The sequence below is a fragment of the Salmo trutta genome, chromosome 24 (genome assembly GCF_901001165.1).
Source record: "Salmo trutta chromosome 24, fSalTru1.1, whole genome shotgun sequence".
Classification (NCBI taxonomy): Eukaryota; Metazoa; Chordata; class Actinopteri; order Salmoniformes; family Salmonidae; genus Salmo; species Salmo trutta.
This window is the reverse complement of record NC_042980.1, coordinates 18464121-18487398: the sequence shown is the minus strand read 5'-3', so window position 1 is coordinate 18487398 and position 23278 is coordinate 18464121. Positions and strand designations below refer to the sequence as shown.

The following is a 23278-nucleotide window of genomic DNA, read 5'->3' as shown; positions in this document are numbered from 1 at the left end:
CAAAATTAGGATTCTAATGCTTTTGAAATAAAGGTTCATTTTACAAAAACGGTTGACAAACCTCAACAAAGTAGCCAGTAGCCACCATGATCCGCTAACTGACGGTTTCGAAGGACATTTCCTGAATCCACAGAGCTTGGACACGAAGTGAATGTGATCATTTGTGTGGAGCTCCTGTATCGAAACAGAAATGCACCCAATGTTTATGGATGAGTGGCTCTCACTGTAAGGGTAAGCGCCCCCTACTTTCTGGTAGCTCGCTAGTGACTTTTTTGACATTACTGTGAAAGTGCATAAAATACAAGATCCACCTAATGTAATTAGCCTACACTAAAGGCTCAGCTGTCTAGATACATTCGACTCCTGATAAGTGCACATATCAAAAGGAAATGCAAGCTCTATTCAAGTGGAGTGCACCTCACGAGTCCCAATTCAAATATATTGTTGTGCTACTGCCGGCTATCTGCAATCACAACAATCCCAAGCCATTGCGTACATCAGAAGTCAACTATTCATCATATAATCAAACTAGAGCTAAGAGAATGTATCTAGACTAAATGCCACTACCTGCAGTGATAACCCTATATTTATTTAGCTACCCTTGCCACCGATGCTGAAAGAAATCCTAGGGGAAATACTGATTAGCCGTTGAATATTACTTATCACCCAAAAATAAAATGACAGAGACAATAAGAATTCAGTTCATATAAGGAAATCAGTCAATTGAAATAAATTCACTTGGCCCTAATCTATAGATTTCACGGCTGGGAATACAGATATGCATCTGTTGGTCACAGATAACTTAAAAAATAAATAAAATGGGCCTCAGGATCTCGTCACGGTATTTCTGTGCATTCAAATTGCCATCAATAAAATCCAAATTGTGTTCGTTGTCCGTAGCTTATTCCTGTCCATACCATAACCCCACCGCCACCATGGGGCACTCTGTCAGCGTTGTGAACATCAGAAAACCGCTCACCCACATACACGTGGTCTGCGGTTGTGAGGCTGGTTGGGTGTACTGCCAAATTCTCTAAAATGACACTGGAGTCACCTTATGGTAGAGAAATTAACATTAAATTATCTGGCAACAGCTCTGGTAGACATTCCTGCAGTCAGCATGCCAATTACACACTCCCTCAAAACTTGCCACATCTGTGTAATTTTATTTTACCTTTATTTAACAAGGCAAGTCAGTTACGAACAAATTCTTATTTTCAATGACGGCCTAGGAACAGTGGATTAACTGCCTTGTTCAGCGGCAGAACGACAGATTTGCACCTTGTCAGCTCAGGGATTCGAATCAGCTTGTTGATATGCCACATCTGTCAGGTGGATGGATTATCTTGGCAAAGGAGAAATGCTCACTAACAGGGATGTAAACAAATTTGTGCACAACATTTGAGAAAAATAAGCTTTTTGTGCATATGGACATATTCTGGGATCTTTTATTTCAGCTCCTGAAACATGGGATAAAACTTTATAATATTGCGTTTATATTTTTGTTTGGTGTATTTTAATCTGGTGGCAGAGTTTATATCCCACTCATCCTCCCAACCACCTAAAACCATTAAGAGCAAACTATCTCAGCAATTAGATCAATATTACACAAGAGGGCACTTTTCCCAGTGTAATCCACACCCTGTTCAACAATATTGTTTTTACTAAAACATTAAAGCTGCATAATACACCTTTTTTTCTAGAGCAAGTCTACATCTTTTACATCTAGCTAATACGTTTTGTGCTTGAACTTTTTTGTTGTTGTTAGGTTTGATAAATGTGAACTTGCTCATTAGTTAGCTAGCTAGCAAACGTTAGCTTGCTAAATGAGCCAGGCAGTCACACACACTTCATATGAAACAAATGGGGTGGTAAGTGCAGCACATTGCACACAACACTAAATGCTTTACCAAGCTAGCTATCTAGCAAGATGAATAAATACTTTAATTCACTCTTCATTACCCCATACTACCAATGTCAGTTTGCTTGCAAAGCTAAACAAAAGTTAGCTAAACGATTAGCATCACCATTTGGCAATTAGCACAAGATAGCTAGCTAGCTACTGCACTGACTCTCGGCAGCTAACAGGCAGTTGCTTCATTCAAAAATGAATCCCTTGCGATTTAATTATGTTGCTAACTACACTGGTTATCTAGTTGTGCCCATCTGGCTAGTATCAACAAGGGTTTAATACAAATTCTAGCTATCTAGCAACATTAGCACAACTTGCTTATTAGCTAACATTCGCTATCTACAGCGCACACAAGCCAAACATCGCTTAACGGCCGGATAAAAAAACGTACCCGATTTAAACTGGTTACTACTCTTTCCCAGAAACGAGAATATGCATATTATTAGTAGATTTGGATAGAAAACACTCTGAAGTTTCTAAAACTGTTTGAATGGTGTCTGTGAGTATAACAGCACTCATATGGCAGGCAAAAACCTGAGAAAATTCCAAGCAGGAAGTGGCCTGTCTGCAAATTTGTAGTTCTCCATTTGCTTCTCTATCGAAACTACAGTGCCCGTGGGGTTATGTAGCACTTTCTAAGGCTTCCATTGGCTCTCTAAAGCGTCCAGAAAGTGTATTGAGGCGTCTCCTGTCTCTGGGCAGATAACAGGAGCACAGTTTGTCAGTGGACTGGCTGGTGACTAAGAGATTGGATATGCGCGGTCACAAGACCTCGCCATTTTTTCTCTTCCTTTTTGAATGAATACAGCATTGTCCGGTTGGAATATTATCGCTATTTTACGAGAAAAATACCATCAAAATTTATTTTAAACAGCGTTTGACATGCTTCTAAGTACGGTAATGGAACATTTTGACATTTTTTGTCTCGAAATGCGCTCGCGCGTTACCCTTTGGATAGTGACCTGAACGCACGAACAAAACGGAGGTATTTGCACATAACTATGGATTATTTGGAACAAAAACAACATTTGTTGTGGAAGTAGCAATCCTGGGAATGCATTCTGACGAAGAACAGCAAAGGTAATCCAATTAATACTAATTCTGAGTTTAGTGAGCCCCGAACTTGGCGGGTGTCAAATTAGCTAGCCGTGATGGCTGAGCTATGTACTCAGAATATTGCAAAATGTGCTTTTGCCAAAAAGCTATTTTAAAATCTGACATAGCAATTGCATAAAGCAGTTCTGTATCTATAATTCTTAAAATATTTGTTATGTATTTTGTCAACGTTTATGATGAGTAATTTAGTAAATTCACCGGAAGTTTTCGGTGGGAATACAATTTCTGAACATCACACGCCAATGTAAAAGGCTGTTTTTTGATATAAATATGAACTTGCATATATTGTATAACATAATGTCCTAGGAGTGACATCTGATGAAGATCAAAGGTTAGTGCTGCATTTAGCTGTGTTTTGGGTTTTTGTGACATACATGCTTGCTTGAAAAATGGCTGTGTGGTTATTTGTGTCTATGTACTCGCCTAACATAATCTAATGTTTTGTTTTCGCTGTAAAGCCTTTTTGAAATCGGACAATGTGGTTAGATTAACGAGAGTCTTATCTTTCAAATGGTGTAAAATAGTCGTATGTTTGAAATATTGAAATTATAGCATTTTTGAGGTTTTTGTATTTTGCGCCACGCTCTTCCACTGGCTGTTGAATAGAGTGGGACGCTAACGTCCCACCTAGCCCATAGAGGTTAAGAAAGCTACTGCCACACTGTGGTCTGGACTATTTTTAACAAGGCTTATCCAGGGGGTTGATCTGTGCTGTGACAACACACCATTATCCTTGGTGTGTCTGAGGCTTTAAGTTAAATCATTGTTTGAGAATATGACTTAGTTTAGCTGAAAATGGGTTAAATAAATTAGAACAAGAACAAAAAGCAGGAAAAATAAAGTATGATGTGAGAAACAAGTAGAAAAACATTTCTGAACATTTTTGTCTGCCTGCTTGTAAAACATTTTTGCCTTTAAAGAGGTCTTGCACGCTGGCTTTAAATAGCTCACTTTCACTTGGCTGTGCAGAAGAAAATGTTTTCCAGTCAGCACTTTGATGAAAGATGCTTAAAGAGCGCAAGTGACAAAGACGGCAACAACATGAGACTGAATTTAATGACAAGGCCAAATAGTTATATGCAAAAAGATGGTCATATTCATATTTGTAAGGTAGTAGCCTAATTCACCAATGTTTTTTTTGACCCCAAACATCTAGATGGATCATTGTAATAAAGTAGGCTATATCCAATTATTTTCAATAGACAAAAACTACCAATGTTCGCCACAAGGGGGCACAACACACATTGCAGCCTTTGCTTTATCACAAAAATGTATCTATATAGAGACTATTGACTTAAAACATAATATAAATCTATGATTTTGCTACACCTAGGATAAGAAGGCAATAGTCAACAAAATCAAGGAGAAACAGCTGCTTACCTGACTCAGAGAGGGCTTGGACCCCACCATTGGACATCATGGGAGGCAATCCTGCCCTGCCTCTGAAGTGGGGGTTGCCTTGCGCCTGGGATGGTTTCTGATAAAGTCCAAACTGCTGCTGCTGGTGAGGGTTTGGGTTTCCCTGCATCGACCCCATGGCTGCATGTTGTCCACCATTGTAACCCAACAACCCAAAGTTTCCAGTTAAGGCGGGGTCCTGCATTTGGTTTATTGGCCTGTTGAACTGCTCCATGTTTAGATCCTGGCCTGAAATCTGACCTTCACTGTTCATGTTCTGGAAGCCATGGATCTTCGCTCTGCCCTGGATATGATGCCCCTGCAAGCTCTGCTGCAAAGTCGACATCTGAGGCAAAGCTTCCTCCAAGAAGGGAGATTTGCCAGATCTGGCAGGGCTTTGGCCCACGTGGCTTGGCCCATTGTGGGCACTTTGGTGGCTCATGGACTGGAGTAGCTGGGCCATGGAGGTGTTTGGGGGCAAACAACCCTGCTGCAACATTCTCCTCAAAGTCTCTGGAAAGCTAGATGAACTAGATCCAGAGCCACCCATCGGATGCTTGAGCACGTCGAAAGCCCTGTCATTGTTGATGCCACCACTGCTGCCATCATTGGACAGTTTGCGCTTGCGATTTGCCTCTCTCTGCTGAACCATACCCATGAGTTTGTCTCTTAGTGCTGCTCTTCCGCTTGGAAATTCGCTCGCCAATGGCCCAGGATTAGGTAGATATCTCTGGTTTAAAGTGCTGTGTCCATCTGGGTTCCCACCTCTGCCTCCACCAACTAGCCCTGGGTGTCCCAAACTGCTGCCACTGCGAGCCTCTGCGCCTGCACCCAATGTGCTGTCGGTATGTTTGTTTTGATTTACTAGCTGTGCTTTCGCTGCTGCTGAAAGTAGACTACTTGCTGGGAAAGAAGCAGGATTCTGCTGATCTAACATCTGCTTAAGGGGCATACCTACTGAGTGATTCTTTTGAAGGATACTATCAGATCCGGGAGCTGGACGGTATATGGAGTTGGGATGCTTGCTTAGACCAATGTTCATCCCCCCTGGTAGTTGGTTGGGGGTATCGTTCAAGTGATTGAGTTTGTCCATCTTATATGCAGAACTTCGTGGCATTGCAGGTCGAGAGGACCCCGAGGAGGCCTGAGAGGACCGGGGAAGTGGCTTTGAACCCCCACAAGGAACCTGGAGCCCCGTGGGGTGAGCGAAGCTACCATGTTCAGAAGAACTGGACAAGCAACGTGAGCGGTGGGGTGACTCCACCTTGGCGAGGACAGGCCCAGCCATATGTGCTGGGGACATGATAGGTGAGGATGAGGCGGATGACAGGGTAGGGTGGTGCTGGACCCTATGGCCATGCCCAACAGGTCCAGACTTCCCAGTTGGCAAGGGCAGGTTGCTGGGCAAAGGGACACTGGCAGGGGGGATGTTTACATTCATTGGTGGTACCTGAGATTGGGCATTGTGTTGGAGGCCAGATATGTTTGGTACTAAGGGACCCTGGCTAGGAGCCTTGCTTGGAATTGGGTCCAGGATACCAAGAGGGTCCTTCTCAGAGGTCACCTGCTTTTTCTGCAGGATGCAGGGAGGGAGCTGAGACAGGGAAAAGTGCGACTGTGGGTGGCATGCAGGCTGGGGCTTGTGTTGAAAGTCGTGGGGGAAGCTGCAGGAGGGCTTCTGCATATTGAGGCTTTTGGCATTGACGGCAGGGGAATTTGGTACATTAGTCCTTCCTGACATGGCACACGAGGGCTGGGAGGCCGAAGGCGAGCCGTGGTGCAGGATACTGGGTGGTGAGAGATGGGTAAAACGATCACCGTTCATATGGGCAGAGCGTGGGCTGCAAGCTCCATGAAAACCAAGCATATTGGGGTCAGGACTCCCCAGAGGTTCAGTCCTTGGGGAGGGAGCCCTATCACCATAATGCTGTGAGCAACATGAGGTGGAGGAGGAGGGGCTGAGCAGGACACTGTGGCGGCTGTGATAGGGTGACCGTTGTTGGCTACTGTGTTCGCTGCCCCCCAGCCTTGTCCTGCTGTACCCCAAGTACAGATCCCTCTGAGGGGGAGAACCCAGTTCATGGTTATAGTACTGTTGACCAGAAACTGACATTCCTGTCTTGTTGGGATTCCTGACATCAAGAGCCACAGAGTTGGGTGGACCATTGTGCATATTGTTCCTTATTGCTTGATGACTCAAAGGACCCATAGCTGCAGTGCCTACAAAGCAAAGTAAACTTGTATCAATCTTTGAAATTACTTTTATCATCTCAGATGAGATAATTAATTATATGGAATTAATTCAGCATCGTCAATTCAGACCTTACAGAAATTCCCAAAACAAATAAACCAAAAACAGTTCTGAATTGACAACAGAAACCCGATCTTTAGAGCAAACATAAAACAGCAGCTAGGCAGACAGTTGAATCTAACTGATATGTGTATGCATGTTCTTCAGACAGCATCACATTTTCGCTTCTTTTTTACAACATGCTGACAGAGCAGTAATTCACTGCAGTCCTTTGCTGTGAAAATACTGCACAGAGCAGATGATTTCTGTCTGAGCTGGTCTCAATAGGTCATAAGGTTATTCTCTTTCATTAAAAATGTCTATAGGCAATATGTTAAAACAGAACAAAACTTGCTGAGAATGCACAGATTGTCATATCAAGTGACACCGATTGGAGAGTAAAAGCCATTAAGTGACATTGGCTTTCATCATCAAATGACGCCCTTATGCAAAATATCATAAAGGACTGGTGTTTAGGCCATTTCAGAATTTGATCAGATATGAGACATCGAACTTCATAATCAATCAATAAGTCACACAAATGGATGGATCTTTCCTAGGGAGCTAGTTTGCATCTCAGATTGACAATATGTCTTCCACATACCAGTGCCAACACCCTGACTGGCCAGAGCGGGGTGTGGTGACTCCATGCTCCTGTGCAGGGTTGCCACGGTGATGACCTTCCTCTTGTGGATACACAGCTTGGTGACATGAGCATCGGCTCTGGCATCCTCAGCAGTCCTCTGCTTGACAGCCGCCCCGGTGTCAAAGTTGAATATCTGAGGGGAGTGAAAGATGTTAGCGTCTGTGTGTGCCTACTCTTATCAATGCACTATACATGTGTCACTTCCTCTCTCCTCCAGTCCTGGCTACAGTAAGAAGTGTGCTAGTGTTCAGTAGTGCATTTTCCTTTGAACTTAATGACCCATCTACCAGGAGTGGCCCCACATTCAGGCTTGCTCACCTTATGAATGATGAGAGGACACTCCAGGCCACACTTACAGGTGCCATCAGTCAGCAGGTAGCTCTTCACCTGCTCCAGACAGGCTAGGACTAAGCCACTGGGACTGGAATGTGGAAGAGGAGAGATTGTGAGTGACCAATGTAACAGCATAGCACAACCATTGCTAAATAAAAGACAGTTTGCATCTGAAATGCCCCCCTATTCCCATAGTAGGCTTATTGTGGTTCTGGTCAAAAGTAGTGCACTATACAGGGAATAAGGTACCATTTCGGACAAAACCATACACATTCAATTATATCAAATGACCTGGATAAAGTAGTCAGTCACAGCAAAAAAGCAAATCTACCAAAACATAGGAGGAACGCAATACCATGAAAACACCTCACCTTTATAATGACAAGTGCCATCAGCTTAAAAGGCTTGGTTCGAAAGAAAAAAAACACATTCATTTCAAACTCAATGAAAGTAAGGGAGAGAAAGCAGCTGTTGGGTGGAATTATGGTGCCATAAAATATGGCTCCCAACAGCATTTCATAGTTTTCTCTGAGGACAATTTTCTCTGTATGAGACAGACACTGATCTCAAACATTCTTCTCCTCAAGGCCATGTAGCCCAGATCTGCCCACCGGAGAGGGAATATACTTCATATGAAGAGGGAGGGAGGTAATATTAGACTCTTGAAACACTTCCCTTCAACCCCATGGACAGAAAATGGATAGAAGTGACTTTTTCTGCCTTTCAATAAAGGTCATGGACTACGGCGTTATTGTGATCAGCCTTATTAGGGTAAAAGACAGATATGACAAGTCGTTCCACCTCAAAAAGCACAAGAAAGAGGATTGTCACCCACCATCCCAGATTCATCTGAAATTGTTTCTGTAGTTAGAAACAAAGATAAGCATTCCTGCAATATTATTTTGTTGAGAAAAAAAAATGTATCCCTGAAAAATTAAGTTAATTGATTGCAGCCAAATTGCCCATTTCAATTTGTTGGATTCGTAAGCTACTCAATAAACATAGTACCAATCATTCGATTTGGACCAAACCTCTGGATAAAGATTAAGACGTGAGGATTCCAAATTAATGGACAAAAGCTACCCATGGACCCCCCAAACCCCACCCCAACGGCCAGTGTACAGTATTAGTTCTCTATGTTTGACAAGTAGTATGAAGCTGCGGCTTGGATTACTGTTTATTCATACTATGTAATGTATTCATAGTGAGCTTGGTGATGTTTTTTTCCCCACTGTTCAGAGAAATTTGCCATAGAAGTCGCTTGCTCCCCCCCCCCATAAATTAGTGTGAAAGTACCAGGTTTTGCCCTCTAGATGCCACTGTTCCTGCTATTGCCACACCCTTTTATATATATATTTTGTATCAATAAACACACCATATCAAATAGTAAGTTACATGAAAAGATTGAGCAGAAGAAAATTGGGTGAATATTAGAAATTGGTTCTGTAGAAGGAAAGAGTTCATTACCCTAAGTTCCGATTGGGGAGACGAGAGACCACAGGCTAGTTTAAATAGAGGTAGAGCAGGTCTTACCTTATGTAGACAACCCCGCTGTGGGTGATTCGGCGCTGCCAACCTATAGGGACTTCAGCCAGGGGCAGCTTCCCCTCAGCACACAGCCCCTCCTTTGTTCTGTTCATTGTCCACTCCTTAGGTCCACACAACTACACCCTTGCGATGTGAGATATCACAAGTTTGTCAGAGAGCTCAGACTAGTGTGCGTCATCCTGGGGTCTCTCAGGAGTAAACTGACCAACCAAGAGAGGATGAGCTACAACAGCTTCGCTGATGGAACTGCCAACTGCCAATCCCACCGTCGCCTGCCTCTTCCGTGGACAGGTTCACTGTGGAACCAGACTTTTGAGGCCCTTCGTCCCCATCCTATTTATTGTCGACATGTTTAAAACCCCATTTTCATCAATGTCTTTGTGAGGAGGCCATGGTAGTGGTGGGGGGACCTGGGGACATTGGGATGAGTGGTCTGAGGGAACTTGAAGTAGAGTTGCCCAAGCTACCTCTCTCACAGACGTTTCACTTTCAGTTTACAGAATCTGCTATTGGACAAATCTGGATGGATCTGGTCATGATATGATGACGTGAGTTCTGGCTGACACTAACTGCAGCTGCTGCGACCTTAGAACTCATAGTTGCAGGATCCGTCAGCATGACATCATCCCAGAGTTGATAACGGATAAGAGCAGACACTGTCCCATATATTCCAACCTGTAAAACAAGTCAAAAGTAACACGATCAAATTGACTACAAAAACTTTTGGGAATATATTTCTATCCTACATAACAAAAGGAGTATTGATCTTATTGAGAAGAATATTCCTAAAAATATCCCACACAAGACAGGAGTGATCCCTCATGAAACCCAGAAAAAAAATAATGATTTTGGGGATTTTCACAAAACGTAATCCATAGAATGAATAGTCCTTTGGAAGGATTGTTGACATATTTTGGACATTTGTATCTAATAGCATAATTGGGAAATAATTACTCAAAGTTGGGATATTTATTGCATTTTGGCCTTACCCAGACCTCCTTTAAAACTCCATGGTGTTTAATCTCTAGGTGCTACAAAGTAAATTGGTTTGGTGTCATATGAAGCTTTACAGCTTGATGTTTACTTTGTAGCACCTACAGATTTTATTTATTTATTTATTTATTTTATTTCACCTTTATTTAACCAGGTAGGCAAGTTGAGAACAAGTTCTCATTTACAATTGCGACCTGGCCAAGATAAAGCAAAGCAGTTCGACAACATACAACAACACAGAGTTACACATGGAGTAAAACAACATACAATCAATGATGCAGTAGAAAAAATAAGACTATATACAATGTGAGCAAATGATGTGAGATAAGGGAGGTAAAGGCAAAAAAATGCCATGGTGGCAAAGTAAATAAAGTATAGCAAGAAAAACACTGGAATGGTAGATTTGTAGTTTGAAGAAAGTTCAAAGTTCAAATATAAATAATATGGTGCAAAGGAGCAAAATAAATAAAAATAAATAAATACAGTAAGGGAAGAGGTAGTAGTTTGGGCTAAATTATAGATGGGCTATGCACAGGTACAGTGATCTGTGAGCTGCTCTGACAGCTGGTGCTTAAAGCTAGTGAGGGAGATAAGTGTTTCCAGTTTCAGAGATTTTTGTAGTTCGTTCCAGTCATTGGCAGCAGAGAACTGGAAGGAGAGACGACCAAAGGAGGAGTTGGCTTTAGGGGTGACCAGAGAGATATACCTGCTGGAGCGCGTGCTACAGGTGGGTGCTGCTATGGTGACCAGTGAGCGGAGATAAGGGGGGACTTTACCTAGCAGGGTCTTGTAGATGACCTGGAGCCAATGTGTTTGGCGACGATTATGAAGTGAAGATTAAACAGTAATATTTTAAACTTCAATAACTTTTATAATAACTAATTTATGAATATAATAAAATACAACATTTAAGATGTAGATTATTTTTAAAATATATTCTATAGGCATATCAAAGTTCCAGAGTGGGATCTCTGCTCCTTTTAGAGTTATGATCCAATTTGTAAGCATTACCAACAGAGTGAATGTGAAAATGGATTCAAAATAGTTGCCCTCTGCTGGTGATTTGCAGGATGTGCAAAGGAGGGCTGTGGTTGGTTACATTGCCTACTATGCCAATTTATCCATATAAAATGGGCCATAACTTTAAAACTATCAGAGATCCCACTCTGGAACTTTGATATATCCGTAGAGTATATTATGTTCAACAATATATTTAAAACATTTGTATTATTTTTTATATTGATGTTTATATTTTTCAATATTCATAAATTAATATAATTTTTTTAAATCAAAATACTACTAATATTACAGAGCAAGCTGTAAAGCTTCATATGACACCAATTTTTACTTTGTAGCATTTACAGATGAAACATGGAGTCTTAATGGAGAAACACATTCAGATGTCCAAAATAAGCCAACTCTGAGTAATTATTTCTCAATTATGCTTTTACATAAAAATTGAAAATATATGTCAACAATCCCTCCAAAGGACTATTCTATGCAATACATTTCATGAAATTTCCCCAAATTATGGTCAGTTTTTGTCTGGGTTTCGTGAGGACTCACAGGCGTTCCACAACTTTTGCATAGTACCCAATAATGTCAAATCAAAGTTCACTGGTCGGTGTACACAGACTTGCAGGCGTTATAGCAGGTGCAGGGAAATACTTATGTTACTAGCTCCAACAGTGAAATAGAATGTCTCGCAAATTCAATAAAAAAAAAAAAAAAAATAAAACAATATACAACAATCCAATGTAGATATATAAGAGTGAGCATGTGTGAAAATCCAGAATATGTGGTGTGTATAGACAGTAAATCATTTGGAAAAGAAAATGCTATGTACAGAAGTAGGGATATTAGGATGTGCGATGTCGAGAATATATTATATAAACAGAATATGAGGTGACCAGCATTCAATGAGTCTATATACATGAGGCATTAGTTTCGAGGTGCAGGGCTGAATACCAGGTAGGTAGCCGGCTAGTCATGTCGAAAAATGTTTTTCCCGGGGTGTGATGTAATATGGAGGACCCGGCAAGCCAGCCTATTCCCTATAATGTAAACTCCAACAGAAATAACTTAAAATGTATAACTTCAAATTCAACCAAATCTTTTGCACTCATGACTACTGGTTTCAATTTATTTTCAGCCAAATTACAAGCCAATACTTTATGAATATATTGTTACAAACCAAATTGCAAAGTTGCTAGCCAACTAAGCTGCTAACACTAGCCAGCCTTCTAACGTTACATTAGCATGGAATGAATCAGCCAGTTGCTATCAACACCTAGTTTACAGCTACATTAAAGTAACCCAAAGTTTTGGAAATACATAACAACATCTAACCAGTTATCAAAGAATGTTAGCTACACTGAGTGCACAAAACATTAAGGACACCTTCATAACATTGATTTGCCCTCAGAACAGCCTCAATTTGTAGGAGAATGAACTCTTCAAGGTGTCGAAAGCGTTCCACAGAGATGCTGGCCCATGTTTACTCCAATGATTTCGACAGTTGTGTCAAGTTGGCTAGATGTCCTTTGGGTGGTGGACCATTCTTGATACACACGGGAAACCACAATGGCACACATACAGAATCCAGGTCTCAATTGTCTCAAAGCTTAAAAATCCTTGTTTAACCCGTCTCCTCCCCTTCATCTACACTGATTGAAGTGGATTTAACAAGCAACATCAATAAGGGATCATAGCTTTCACCTGGTCAGTCTGTCATGGAAAGAGCAGTAGTCCTGAATGTTTTGTACACACAGTTATCTTAGCCAGCAAGCTAGCCAGCCAGCTAACGTTAGCTATTAGCCTAGCCATCCACCTCAGTTATGGTCGGCAAGCTAGAGCCCAACTACTAGAGACCAGATAGAACACAACTAAAACATAACTAAAAGAAAAGCGATCAGAAACGTGCATATTGATGGTTGGTGCTTTTAAAATAGATAAAAAATAAGAGTGCAGGCTGAGTTAGCTACCAAAGCTAAGGGGAGGCGGGCGCTTCACCGGGCCAAAATACAAAATGGATAGATTCCAGATGGCAGTCAGCTAGTGTGCTAGCACTAAGGAAAGTTGGAAAAAGTTAGAAATCTCCCATAGCCTACTTCAGAGAACATGCAGAAAAGTTGACAAATCAAAAGGAGAACAGACGAGGTACTACATAGAGAGCAAGCAGGTATGATTTTTCTCTTTAGTTTTAAGAAAGCATCAGAGCATGCCGTGCTAACGGGTTCCCCCTAGAAAGCACAGCCACAAAGTCAGTGTATAGCATGGGATGTAGCTAATGTAAGCCAGCTTGAGTGAGCTCGGTAGCACAGAATATGAACTCGGTAGCAGAGTAGATCCTCCATATGACGTCAAGAAATAGTGCATTGTGAGTAGTTTAGACGTTATCCGGAAGTCAATAAATATGTAATAACCAAAAAACATAACTATGTTTGTACTTCTAGGTAATCAGATGGTACTACAACTCAAGTCTTTGACCACACTATCGTTACACTGGTGAGAAAAACTCATGCTTCCTGCTCTTTAAGAGCGTTGAGCCAGTTACCGAAAGGTCGCTGGTTCGAATCCCTGAGCCGACTAGGAGAAAAATATGTCGATATGCCCTTGAGCAAGGCACTTAACCCTAATTGCTCCTGTAAGTCGCTCTGGACCAGAGTGTCTGCTATATGATCAAAATGTAAATGCAAAAATGCAATAGAAGCGGTTTCTCAGTTCCGGCTCTGATGCACCATCTCTGTCTGCTAGATGGTAACAGAGTGAACAGACCGCTGTTGCTTCTTCTTTACCACCGTGTCGGTGGGGTGGGACCATTTCAGGTCCTCAGTGATGTGTACGCCAAGAAACTTAAAGCTTTTGACCCTCTCCACTGTGGCCCATCGATGTGCATAAGGGTGTGCTCCCTCTTCGGTCTCCACCAGGGCTCTAACATCCTCCCTGTAGGCTGTATCGTCGTTGTTGTTAATTAGGTCTACCACTGTCGGGTCGTCAGCAAACGTGATGATTGAGTTGGAGTTGTGCGTAGCCACGCAGTCATAGGTGAACAGGGAGTGCAGGAGGACCTGAGCACACCCCCTGCGGGGCCCCCTTGTTGGGGATAAGCATGGCGGAGGTGTTGCTGCCTACCCTCACCCCCTGGGGTCGGCCCGCCAGGAAGTCTAGGACCCAGTTGCACAGGGAATTCAGACCCAGGGCCCTGAGCCAGGTGGGATAGGGCGGTGTACACGTGGATCTGTATGCAAATGTGCACCCTATTTGAAGTACTGTAGTGTTTTAGTAATACTGTAGTGGTAGCTGTATTAGGGTATATGCTGAGTGAATGGTCACAAAATCATAATGGATGCCATCGTTTCAGGCACTGATGTCACTCTGAATACCGCTATAGGGCTTACTCATACTTAGACAGGCACTTCGCCGTGGTGACGATCTACCTCCTCCCATCCCATCCCCCTTTTTAATCAAGCCCTCCACGGGCCAATACCTTATGATGAGATCACCAGTGGCAACAAGATGGTAATATACAGGGGGACTGTGCATTCTTTATTAGTTTTCTGTCTACCACAGCCATTTGTAGGTGAGTGGATTTGGAGGGCATAGTATTCGATTTTTATATTTTTTATTGTCTAATTTCAACAGGATACTTGCGATACTGTCATATGAATGGTCAAATTTGTCTCATATCTCTCATAACCATCAGAAACCTTGGGCCAAAAAGACATTATGAATTCCCTTGCTGAAAGAGTGGGAGAGTAAGGGTGACAATGGGCTGCCCAGGGGCTGAAACACTCGATAGCCCTTTGTGTCTACTGGACTGTGGAGTGCTCGGTTTTCGCCGCCTGGACTGTCATACCGACAACTTATCCGTAACTCTGGGGCGAAATAAACATCAGCACTCTGGTATTGCATTACAGAGAGTGTGAATCACACTCGCTGTGCACTTCCTGTAACGGATGACTCATCCACACAGCCAAGCGTGCACAGAAAACGCTTGGAATTAAGGCTAGGGCTCCTTCCTTCGCCTAGATAGCAATACCAAATGCCTTGGTATTAAATCAGAGTACAGCACTCACATAACACATCCATATAGAATTGCTCTATGTGTGAGAGCAGTGTTAGTCAGAACTGTGGCACAGTCAATCACCCTTGGGATGTCTGAAAGAGGACAAACCGAGAAAAGCAAAGGCTAATATTCAGATCTGATTGCTAGCCTAGATACACTGTGCCATCCTTTATTTTCATAGTTAACTGAAACCTGCACAATGTCAACATAATCACAAGTATGGAAATAATATTGTACAACAAATATTGAATGTTTGTGTAATTTGAGGCTATACCATGTTTTACCCTACATAGTATGTGTGCCTGAAAACAAAAAGGCACATTTGTGGAGCCTGATGGGCTTACTACTCCCTCCCACATGATAAATCACCCACAAAAGAGTGCATAGCTCTCTAGTGTTCCACCACTGCTCCATAGCTTGGAGGGAAACAGAGCGAGTTGAAAAATAGGCCAGTCTGTCTTGGATGCAAGGTAGCAGTCCCAAAGGGGGGTGTGGGAGGGCTCAGTGGTAGATTCAACAGCTCCAAATATTTTGGCAGTGTAGAGTTTCAGAGACACAGTATCTCTACCTGTGATATTGTGAACAAACAATCCAATTCCATGCCAGATGAGAAAACGGTTGACCAAGTATAGTAGAACAAAATGTAATGAAGCCTTAATAACCATTGAGAGCTTAGCCAAAAATATTCCCTGAATAACTGAATGGAAAGCAGGCACACTCTGCCTAATCAGAAATCTGCTTCAATGTTTACAATGACAGACTCGAATGACGCGTGATTATAAAAACAGAAGGTGGAAATCCGTTGCTGGCTCATGCCAGATACATTTACCTGACAGGCTGACGCGTTACTGGACATTAGTAGTCTGTGTGTGATAAGTATGAGGTTGGAAGGCTTTCAAGGCCACAGTCAGAGGGGAAAGAAGTTAGTCTAGTACACACTGTTTACCTCAAGGGAAACAGTTTTAGAATTCACAAGTAGAATTCATTAAAACATTTCCCAAGGTTTAGCAGAGGCCTAATGTAGGCTACATAAAACTCTAACATTAGGGAAAGGGGGATACCAAGTCAGTTGTACAACAGAATGCATTCAACTGAAATGTGTCTTCCGCATTTAACCCAACCCCTCTGAAACAGAGAGGTGCATGCAGGGGGCTGCCATAATCGACATCCACGTCTTCAGCGCCAGGGGAACAGTGGGTTAACTGCCTTGCTCAGGGGCAGAAAGACAGATTTTTACCTTGTCAGCTCGGGGATTCGATCCAGCAACCTTTCAGTTACTGGCCCAACGCTCTAACCATTAGCCTTATGATATTTCATAAATGTTTTATTTATTTCACCTTTATTTAACCAGATAAGTAAATTGATAACCAATTCTCGTTTGGAATAACGACCTGGCCAAATGGCATAACATTGCAACAGCAAACAGGACAACACACAATACCACAAAAAAAATAAACACTAGCGCATTCGGGAAGGTATTCAGATCCCTTGACTTTTTCCACATTTTGCTACGTTACAGCCTTATTCTAAAATATATTAAATACATTTACTTCATCAGAAAATAGCCCACAATGACAATGCAAAAACAGGTTTTCAGATTTTATTGGCAAATTTATAAAAACTGAAATACCTTATTTAGATAAGTATTCAGACCCTTTGCTGAGACTCAAAGTTGAGCTCAGGTGCATTCGGTTTCCATTGATCAACCTTGATGTTTCTACAACTTAGGAGTCCCATCTGTGGTCAAGTCAATTCAAAACCAAGCCATGAGGTCGAAGGAATTGTCCGTAGAGCTCCGAGACAGGATTGTGTTGAAGGAACAGATCTGGGGAAGGGTACAACAACAAAAATGTCTGCAGCATTGAAGGTCCCCAAGAACACAGTGGCCTCAATCATTCTTAAATGGAATACGTTTGGAACCACCAAGACTTTCCTAGAGCTGGCCGCTTGGCCAAACTGAGCAATCGGGGGATAAGGGCCTTGGTCAGGCAGGTGTCCAAGAACCCGATGGTCACTCTGACAGAGCTCCAGAGTTCCTCTGTGGAGATGGGAGAACCTTCCAGAAGGACAACCATCTATGCAGCACTCCACCAATCAGGCCTTTATGGTAGAGTAGCCAGACGGAAGCCACTCCTCAGTAAAACACACATGACAGCCCACTTGTAGATTGCCAAAAGGCACCTAAAGACTCTCAGACCATGAGAAACAAGATTCTCTGGTCTGATGAAACCAAGATTGAACTCTTTGGCCTGAATGCCAAGTGTCACGTCTGGAGGAAACCTGGCACCATCCCTACGGTGAAGCATGGTGGTGGCAGCATCAAGCTGTGGGGATATCTTTCAGTGGCAGGGACTGGGAGACTAGTCAGGATCGAGGCAAAGATGAACAGAGCAAAGCACAGAGAGATCCTTCATGAAAACCTGCTCCAGAGCACTCAGGACCTCAGACTGGGGTGAGGGTTAACCTTTCTAAAAAAAAACTATTTTTGATTTGTCATAATGGGATGTTGTCCTTGACAAAGCTCAGTGGGAAAAAGTTGTGATGGTCAGTGTGAACCCGGAGTGACTTGATACAACAATGGGCCAAACAAGCTGTAGCTAGCTACAAACCAAATGGAAAAGACACGCTGCCGTGAACCTTTCATCCATGTATACAGGTAAGAGTAACTACATTTTCAGATATTATACTTTCAAATTTAGTCAGAAAGTCTTTTTCTTTACAAATTAAAGCATACTGTTAGCTAGCGAACATTAGCTTAATGGCTCGCTAACTAGCGTTACGTGTACGATCTGTGTAGTAATATTATTCGTATCTCCGAAAGCCCTTTGCATTGCTAGTTATAGCTTAATGTTAGCTAGCTAAAAGCTGAAATAAATAATTCTCTACTACTATTGTGACATTTCACATGCTTAAAATAAAGTGGTGATCCTAACTGACCTAAGACGGGGAATTTTTACTAGGATTAAATGTCAGGAATTGTGAAAAACTGAGTTTAAATGTATTTGGCTAAGGTGTATGTAAACTTTGGACTTCAACTGTATAACCATGGAGAATGACATTCACAAATTATCAATTTCTGTACAGATTAGGGACCCATGATGTCATTCTGTTACCAGGTGTTATTCCACTTCACTTAATCTAGTTTAATAACCAAAATATATATTTTCTAAGGTGTCATTTCATAGCTGACACACCATTCTTTCTGCAGACATCTTTGACCATTAATTCGGAGTAGATATTTAAGAGTTATTGGTAAACATGGTCACAAACTGAGATCTTACCATCATTCTTTTACCAAACTTTACATATTCACTCTGAGTAAAATGTGTTTTTGTAAAATGTTCAGTGCAAATTGTTAAAAGTAGTCCTTGTGCATAGAGTAATGGTTTGTTGAACTTTGCAATCAATGGTTTTTGTTCACATAGATTTTTCACTTTAAAATTGAGTCTCTGTTAAAGTGGAATTGCCCAGCTCAGGTAATATGTTTTTGAAGGAGTCTGGTGGGATGAATGTGTCAAGTTTGAGGGTCTTTTGCAGCTCATTCCAGTCATTGGCGGCAGAAAACTGGAATCAATGACGGCCAAAGGAACTGCGGGCTTTGGGAATGACCAGTGTGATATATCTACCAGAGCACAGGTTGCTATTGGTAGTGGAGATGGAGTGAGCTGAGGTAGAGGGGGGACTTGCCTATGAGGTACTTGTAAATAAATTGGCCTTTTTACTGGTCAACAGATGCTGTTACCACAGCAAAATGAAAGCCGTAGAGAAAATGAGGAATGCAATACTCAGTGCCATCTCCATTCTAATACGATGGTTGAAGCATCTTCTCAATGTATCATGGCAAAATGATAGCAGTCTGCCCATCTGCCCAGAAGAGAAAGCCAGGTGAGGTAATGAGTCAAACCTTTTAACTAGATTAAACTGAGACACCCCTTCATCAACAGACAGCAGAGCCTCAGTTTCATTAGTTTCCATGGTCCACATGAAAGAGCACCTCTGCCTTGTGTATCATGAAGGATTCCCACATCTCCAATAAACAGAATGTCATTGAATTGGTTTTGCTGTGTTGTGCCATAATTGGAAAGGATTCTGCATCCACATATAAGATTTATGAAACAAGGAAAGTAATAAGCGGTCCGGTGGGATGTAGCCTTTTGTTGTGCTATGAGAGCTTAAACTTCCTCCCAATAGGCTTGGTGGGTATACCGGAGTATTGTAAATAGCCACGGGATCATTTTTCAATACAGTTAAAACTATTTCTTTAAAGTTTTTAAAAACATTTGAATATTTGTCGCTACTTTAAGTAAAAACCTGCAGTCAACTTGTGCAATATGTTAGGAGATAAAGCAGATCACGTTCATTTCACCAATCACCGTATTTTACACTATGAAGATAACCGGTAGTCCCCAGTCACATGGTTGTTCGTTTACAAGCACACAACGACAAGACCGGAGCCTTAAGAGTCACTCACTGTTGTGCAGCGCACACTAGGTGATCTAGTTAACCATTTCACATGTGAGTTCCAAATATCTCTAATGATCGCCCCAGCGTGAGTTGTTTTCTGCACGTGATGTCAGAATCCACTCACTGTTCCAAAATGTGATTGTTACGCAACAGGACAGTTAACATGCGCTGCCTGCTAATTATCTATAGACTGTTACAACTTGTTAATTTCAAATTATTCTCTAACAACAGTTTGAATTGAAGTGTGTTCCACCTGCTCATTAATTCACATAGAAGTAGCCCATTTCAGCACTGCGGGCAATTTATGTCTGAGGCTTTACTGAGCCAGACAAACTTCTCTCTTCAAGGGGGCCCCCGCACACGAATTGACACATTTTCTGGCTGGCGCTCACATTGCCTTACTAATTGTTTTCCTTACAAATAATAACTTTGGACATGTATGCGTTCCTATCAAAATAAGTGAATTATTTTCTGTATATATCATGTTGTCGTTTCTACTGCAGCATGATGTATGTATTTACAGTTTTATTCACGTTTTCAAGTACTGGTGACAAATAATGCATTCCGATTATTGCATAGATTGTAATGGACACCTATGATGTGTGTAAAATACTTTTTTGAAGGTTTTACTGATTATAATGAGCTAATGCTAAGCTATTTGCCAGCTATGTGTGGTGCCATGTTTGTTGACATTACACAATGCATTCTGGGTGTCACGTAAACGTCTGTCAGACCAAATATTTTATAATGAGGTGAAGGAATGGTTCACTCATCTTTCGGGTAAACCTCCGGAAGTGAATGAAGGGAAGTGAACGATCGTAGACAACATACCCCCTTCAACATGCATATTGCAAACAAACCAAACTCATTTTGTCTCCTCTATCTTTGGTTGACACAAAAAAACAACGGCGCGCACAAACTACCCATCGTCGGATTACTTGATTCGATTTCTACAAAGTGTTTTACTCAATTATTTGGATCAATGAGCTCACCCGTGATGTGACGAATTATAAATAGTATTGCTATTAGATAATTCATATTGTGGTTTCAGTCAGCTAAGAGTTGTCTAAATATGACCCCGTGTTACATCAATATTTCCTCAGTTAGCGCTAGGACTAATGTAACCTACATTTACCGGTTTGGATGAATGCGTTACGCTATCATTATTTCGGTGAATGTCTGAATGTTGCATTCAGGTCATAACTTTGTAAGGACTGTGTTTGTGTAAAATGTTTCTGTGAAAAAACAGTGTGGCTAGCTCAAATGCTGACTGTTTGGTCAATTGAAGCTGGACTTTCTAATAAAACCGGTTTGAGCGTACGCTGCAGGGACCATTGTAGAATGATCACACCCGTTTGTTGGTACGTGGGAAAAGGTTAAAGTATGGAAGTCACAACTAAATGTTTGCCAGCTAGATATCTTATAACTATTAAGTTAACTGTCTAAAATGTGCTAAATGCTCTGCAGTTTTGCATTTGGTTTGTTATTAATAGGTGGTGAGCCGAAGCATCGCATCTGCTTTAGTTTTCGAGATGATCAGTCATTGGTGAGGGTGAAACTGGTTTTTACATAATGTATATTTACTTATTTATTCTGACCACATTTCCATTTGTTAGGAAAGTCAATTATTTTCTCAAAATACTTACTTCATGTCTGCTAGCCGGACATGCAAATGCTACCAAATACTAAACAGCAAACCAATCAAAACTTGTGTACTATCCAGGTACCCTCTCTGCTGAGCACGTGTGCCACTCACGTTCTCCGTATCGAAGGTACAAAACACAGCTGATGACATGGGTAAAGTATTAGTTATAGAAAATTGAAACCAACAATGCAGACTGTAAAATAACTCCCAACTTTACTTACAGTGCATTCAGAAAGTATTCAGACCCCTAGACTTTTTCCACATTTTGTTACATTACAGCCTTATTCTAAAATATATTAAAATTGTTCCCCCCCACCCTCAAATCTACACACAATATCCCATAATGACAAAGCAAAACCAGGTTTAGAAATATTTACTAACTTATTTATTTAAAAAAAAGACATTTACATAAGTATTCAGACCCTTTACTCAGTACTTTGTTGAAGCACCTTGGGTATGAATCTACAAGCTTGGCACACCTGTATTTGGGGAGTTTCTCCCATGCTTCTCTGCAGATCCTCTCAAGCTCTGTCAGGTTGGATGGGGAGTGTCACTGCACAGCTATTTTCAGGTCTCTCCAGAGATGTTTGATCGGGTTCAAGTCCAGACTCTGGCTGGGCCACTCAAGGACATTCAGAGACTTGTCCCAAAGCCACTTCTGCATTGTCTTGGCTGTGTATCTGAGGTCCTGAGCACTTTGGAACAGGTTTTCTTCAAGGATCTCTGTACTTTGCTCCGTTCATCTTTGCCATGATCCTCTCCCAGACCCTGCCACTGAAAAACATCCCCACAACATGATGCTGCTGCCACCACCAAGCTTCACCGTAGGGATGGTGCCAGGTTTCCTTCCGACGTGGCGCTTGGCATTCATGCCAAAGAATTCAATCTTGGATTCCTCAGACCAGAGAATCTTGTTTCTCATGGTCTGAGAGTCTTTAGGTGAACTCTAAGCAGGCTGGTATGTGCCTTTTACTGAGGAGCACCTTCTGTCTATCCACTCTACCATAAAGGCCTGATTGGGAGTGCTGCATAGATGGTTGTCCTTCTGGAAGGTTCCATCTCAACAGAGTAACTCTGAAGCTCTGTCACAGTGACCACCGGGTTCTCGGTCACCTCCCTGACCAAGGCCCTTCTCCCCCGATTGCCCAGTTTGGCCGGGCGGCCAGCTCTAGGAAGAGTCTTGGTGGTTCCAAACTTCTTCCATTTATGAATGATGGAGACCATTGTGTTCTTGGGGACCTTCAATGCTGCAGACATTTTTTGGTACCGTTCCCCAGATCTGTGCCTCAACACAATCATGTCATCTCAGAGCTCTACAGAAAATTCTGTATTTTGCTCAGACATGCACTGTCAACTGAGGGACCTTATATAGACAGTTGTGTGCCTTTCCAAATCATGTCCAACCAATTGAATTTACCACAGGTGGACTCCAATCAAGTTGTAGAAACATTTCAAGGATGATCAATGGAAACAGGATGCACCGGAGCTCAATTTTGAGTCTCATAGTGTAAGAATACTCAGAGATAAAATAATTATTCTGTCATTGTTGAAAGATGTAATTTGTCTGATATACTAAAAGCTTGGGGAAATATACATAAAAAGTCTAACTCATTAAAAAAGAGACGATGATCTTTAACTGTATTAGCCAAAGTAAGAAAACGAGATGAGAAATTCTTTCTTGATAAACATCATAGGACATTGCAGAGAAATAAAGAGTTTGAGGGCTCTTGGTGAACAGATAAAAACCTTAAAAGGTGAAATTCAACAATTACAGGAGGCAAGGGTGATAAAGGCAAACTTGGCCCCCGCCTGTGGGTCCTTTGTTCCCTCAATCTACCCTCAGGCTGAGTTGCGCAAAGCAGATC

General features: G+C 41.8%; 1 protein-coding gene across 3 annotated transcripts in view; it reads right to left on the bottom strand.

The window, feature by feature from the left end:
- The window catches only part of LOC115160847 (methyl-CpG-binding domain protein 5), a 61453-nt gene that overhangs the window by 13781 nt on the left and 24394 nt on the right, over positions 1–23278 (bottom strand). For all 3 annotated transcript variants that reach the window (XM_029711327.1, XM_029711325.1, XM_029711326.1), the window contains exons 2-5: positions 9229–9918; positions 7681–7783; positions 7321–7495; positions 4409–6646 (exon numbers count right to left, since the gene is read on the bottom strand). In XM_029711327.1, the coding sequence (XP_029567187.1) occupies positions 4409–6646; positions 7321–7495; positions 7681–7783; positions 9229–9335 (2623 nt within the window). In that variant the 5' untranslated portion in view covers positions 9336–9918. The remainder of the gene's footprint in view (positions 1–4408; positions 6647–7320; positions 7496–7680; positions 7784–9228; positions 9919–23278) is intronic.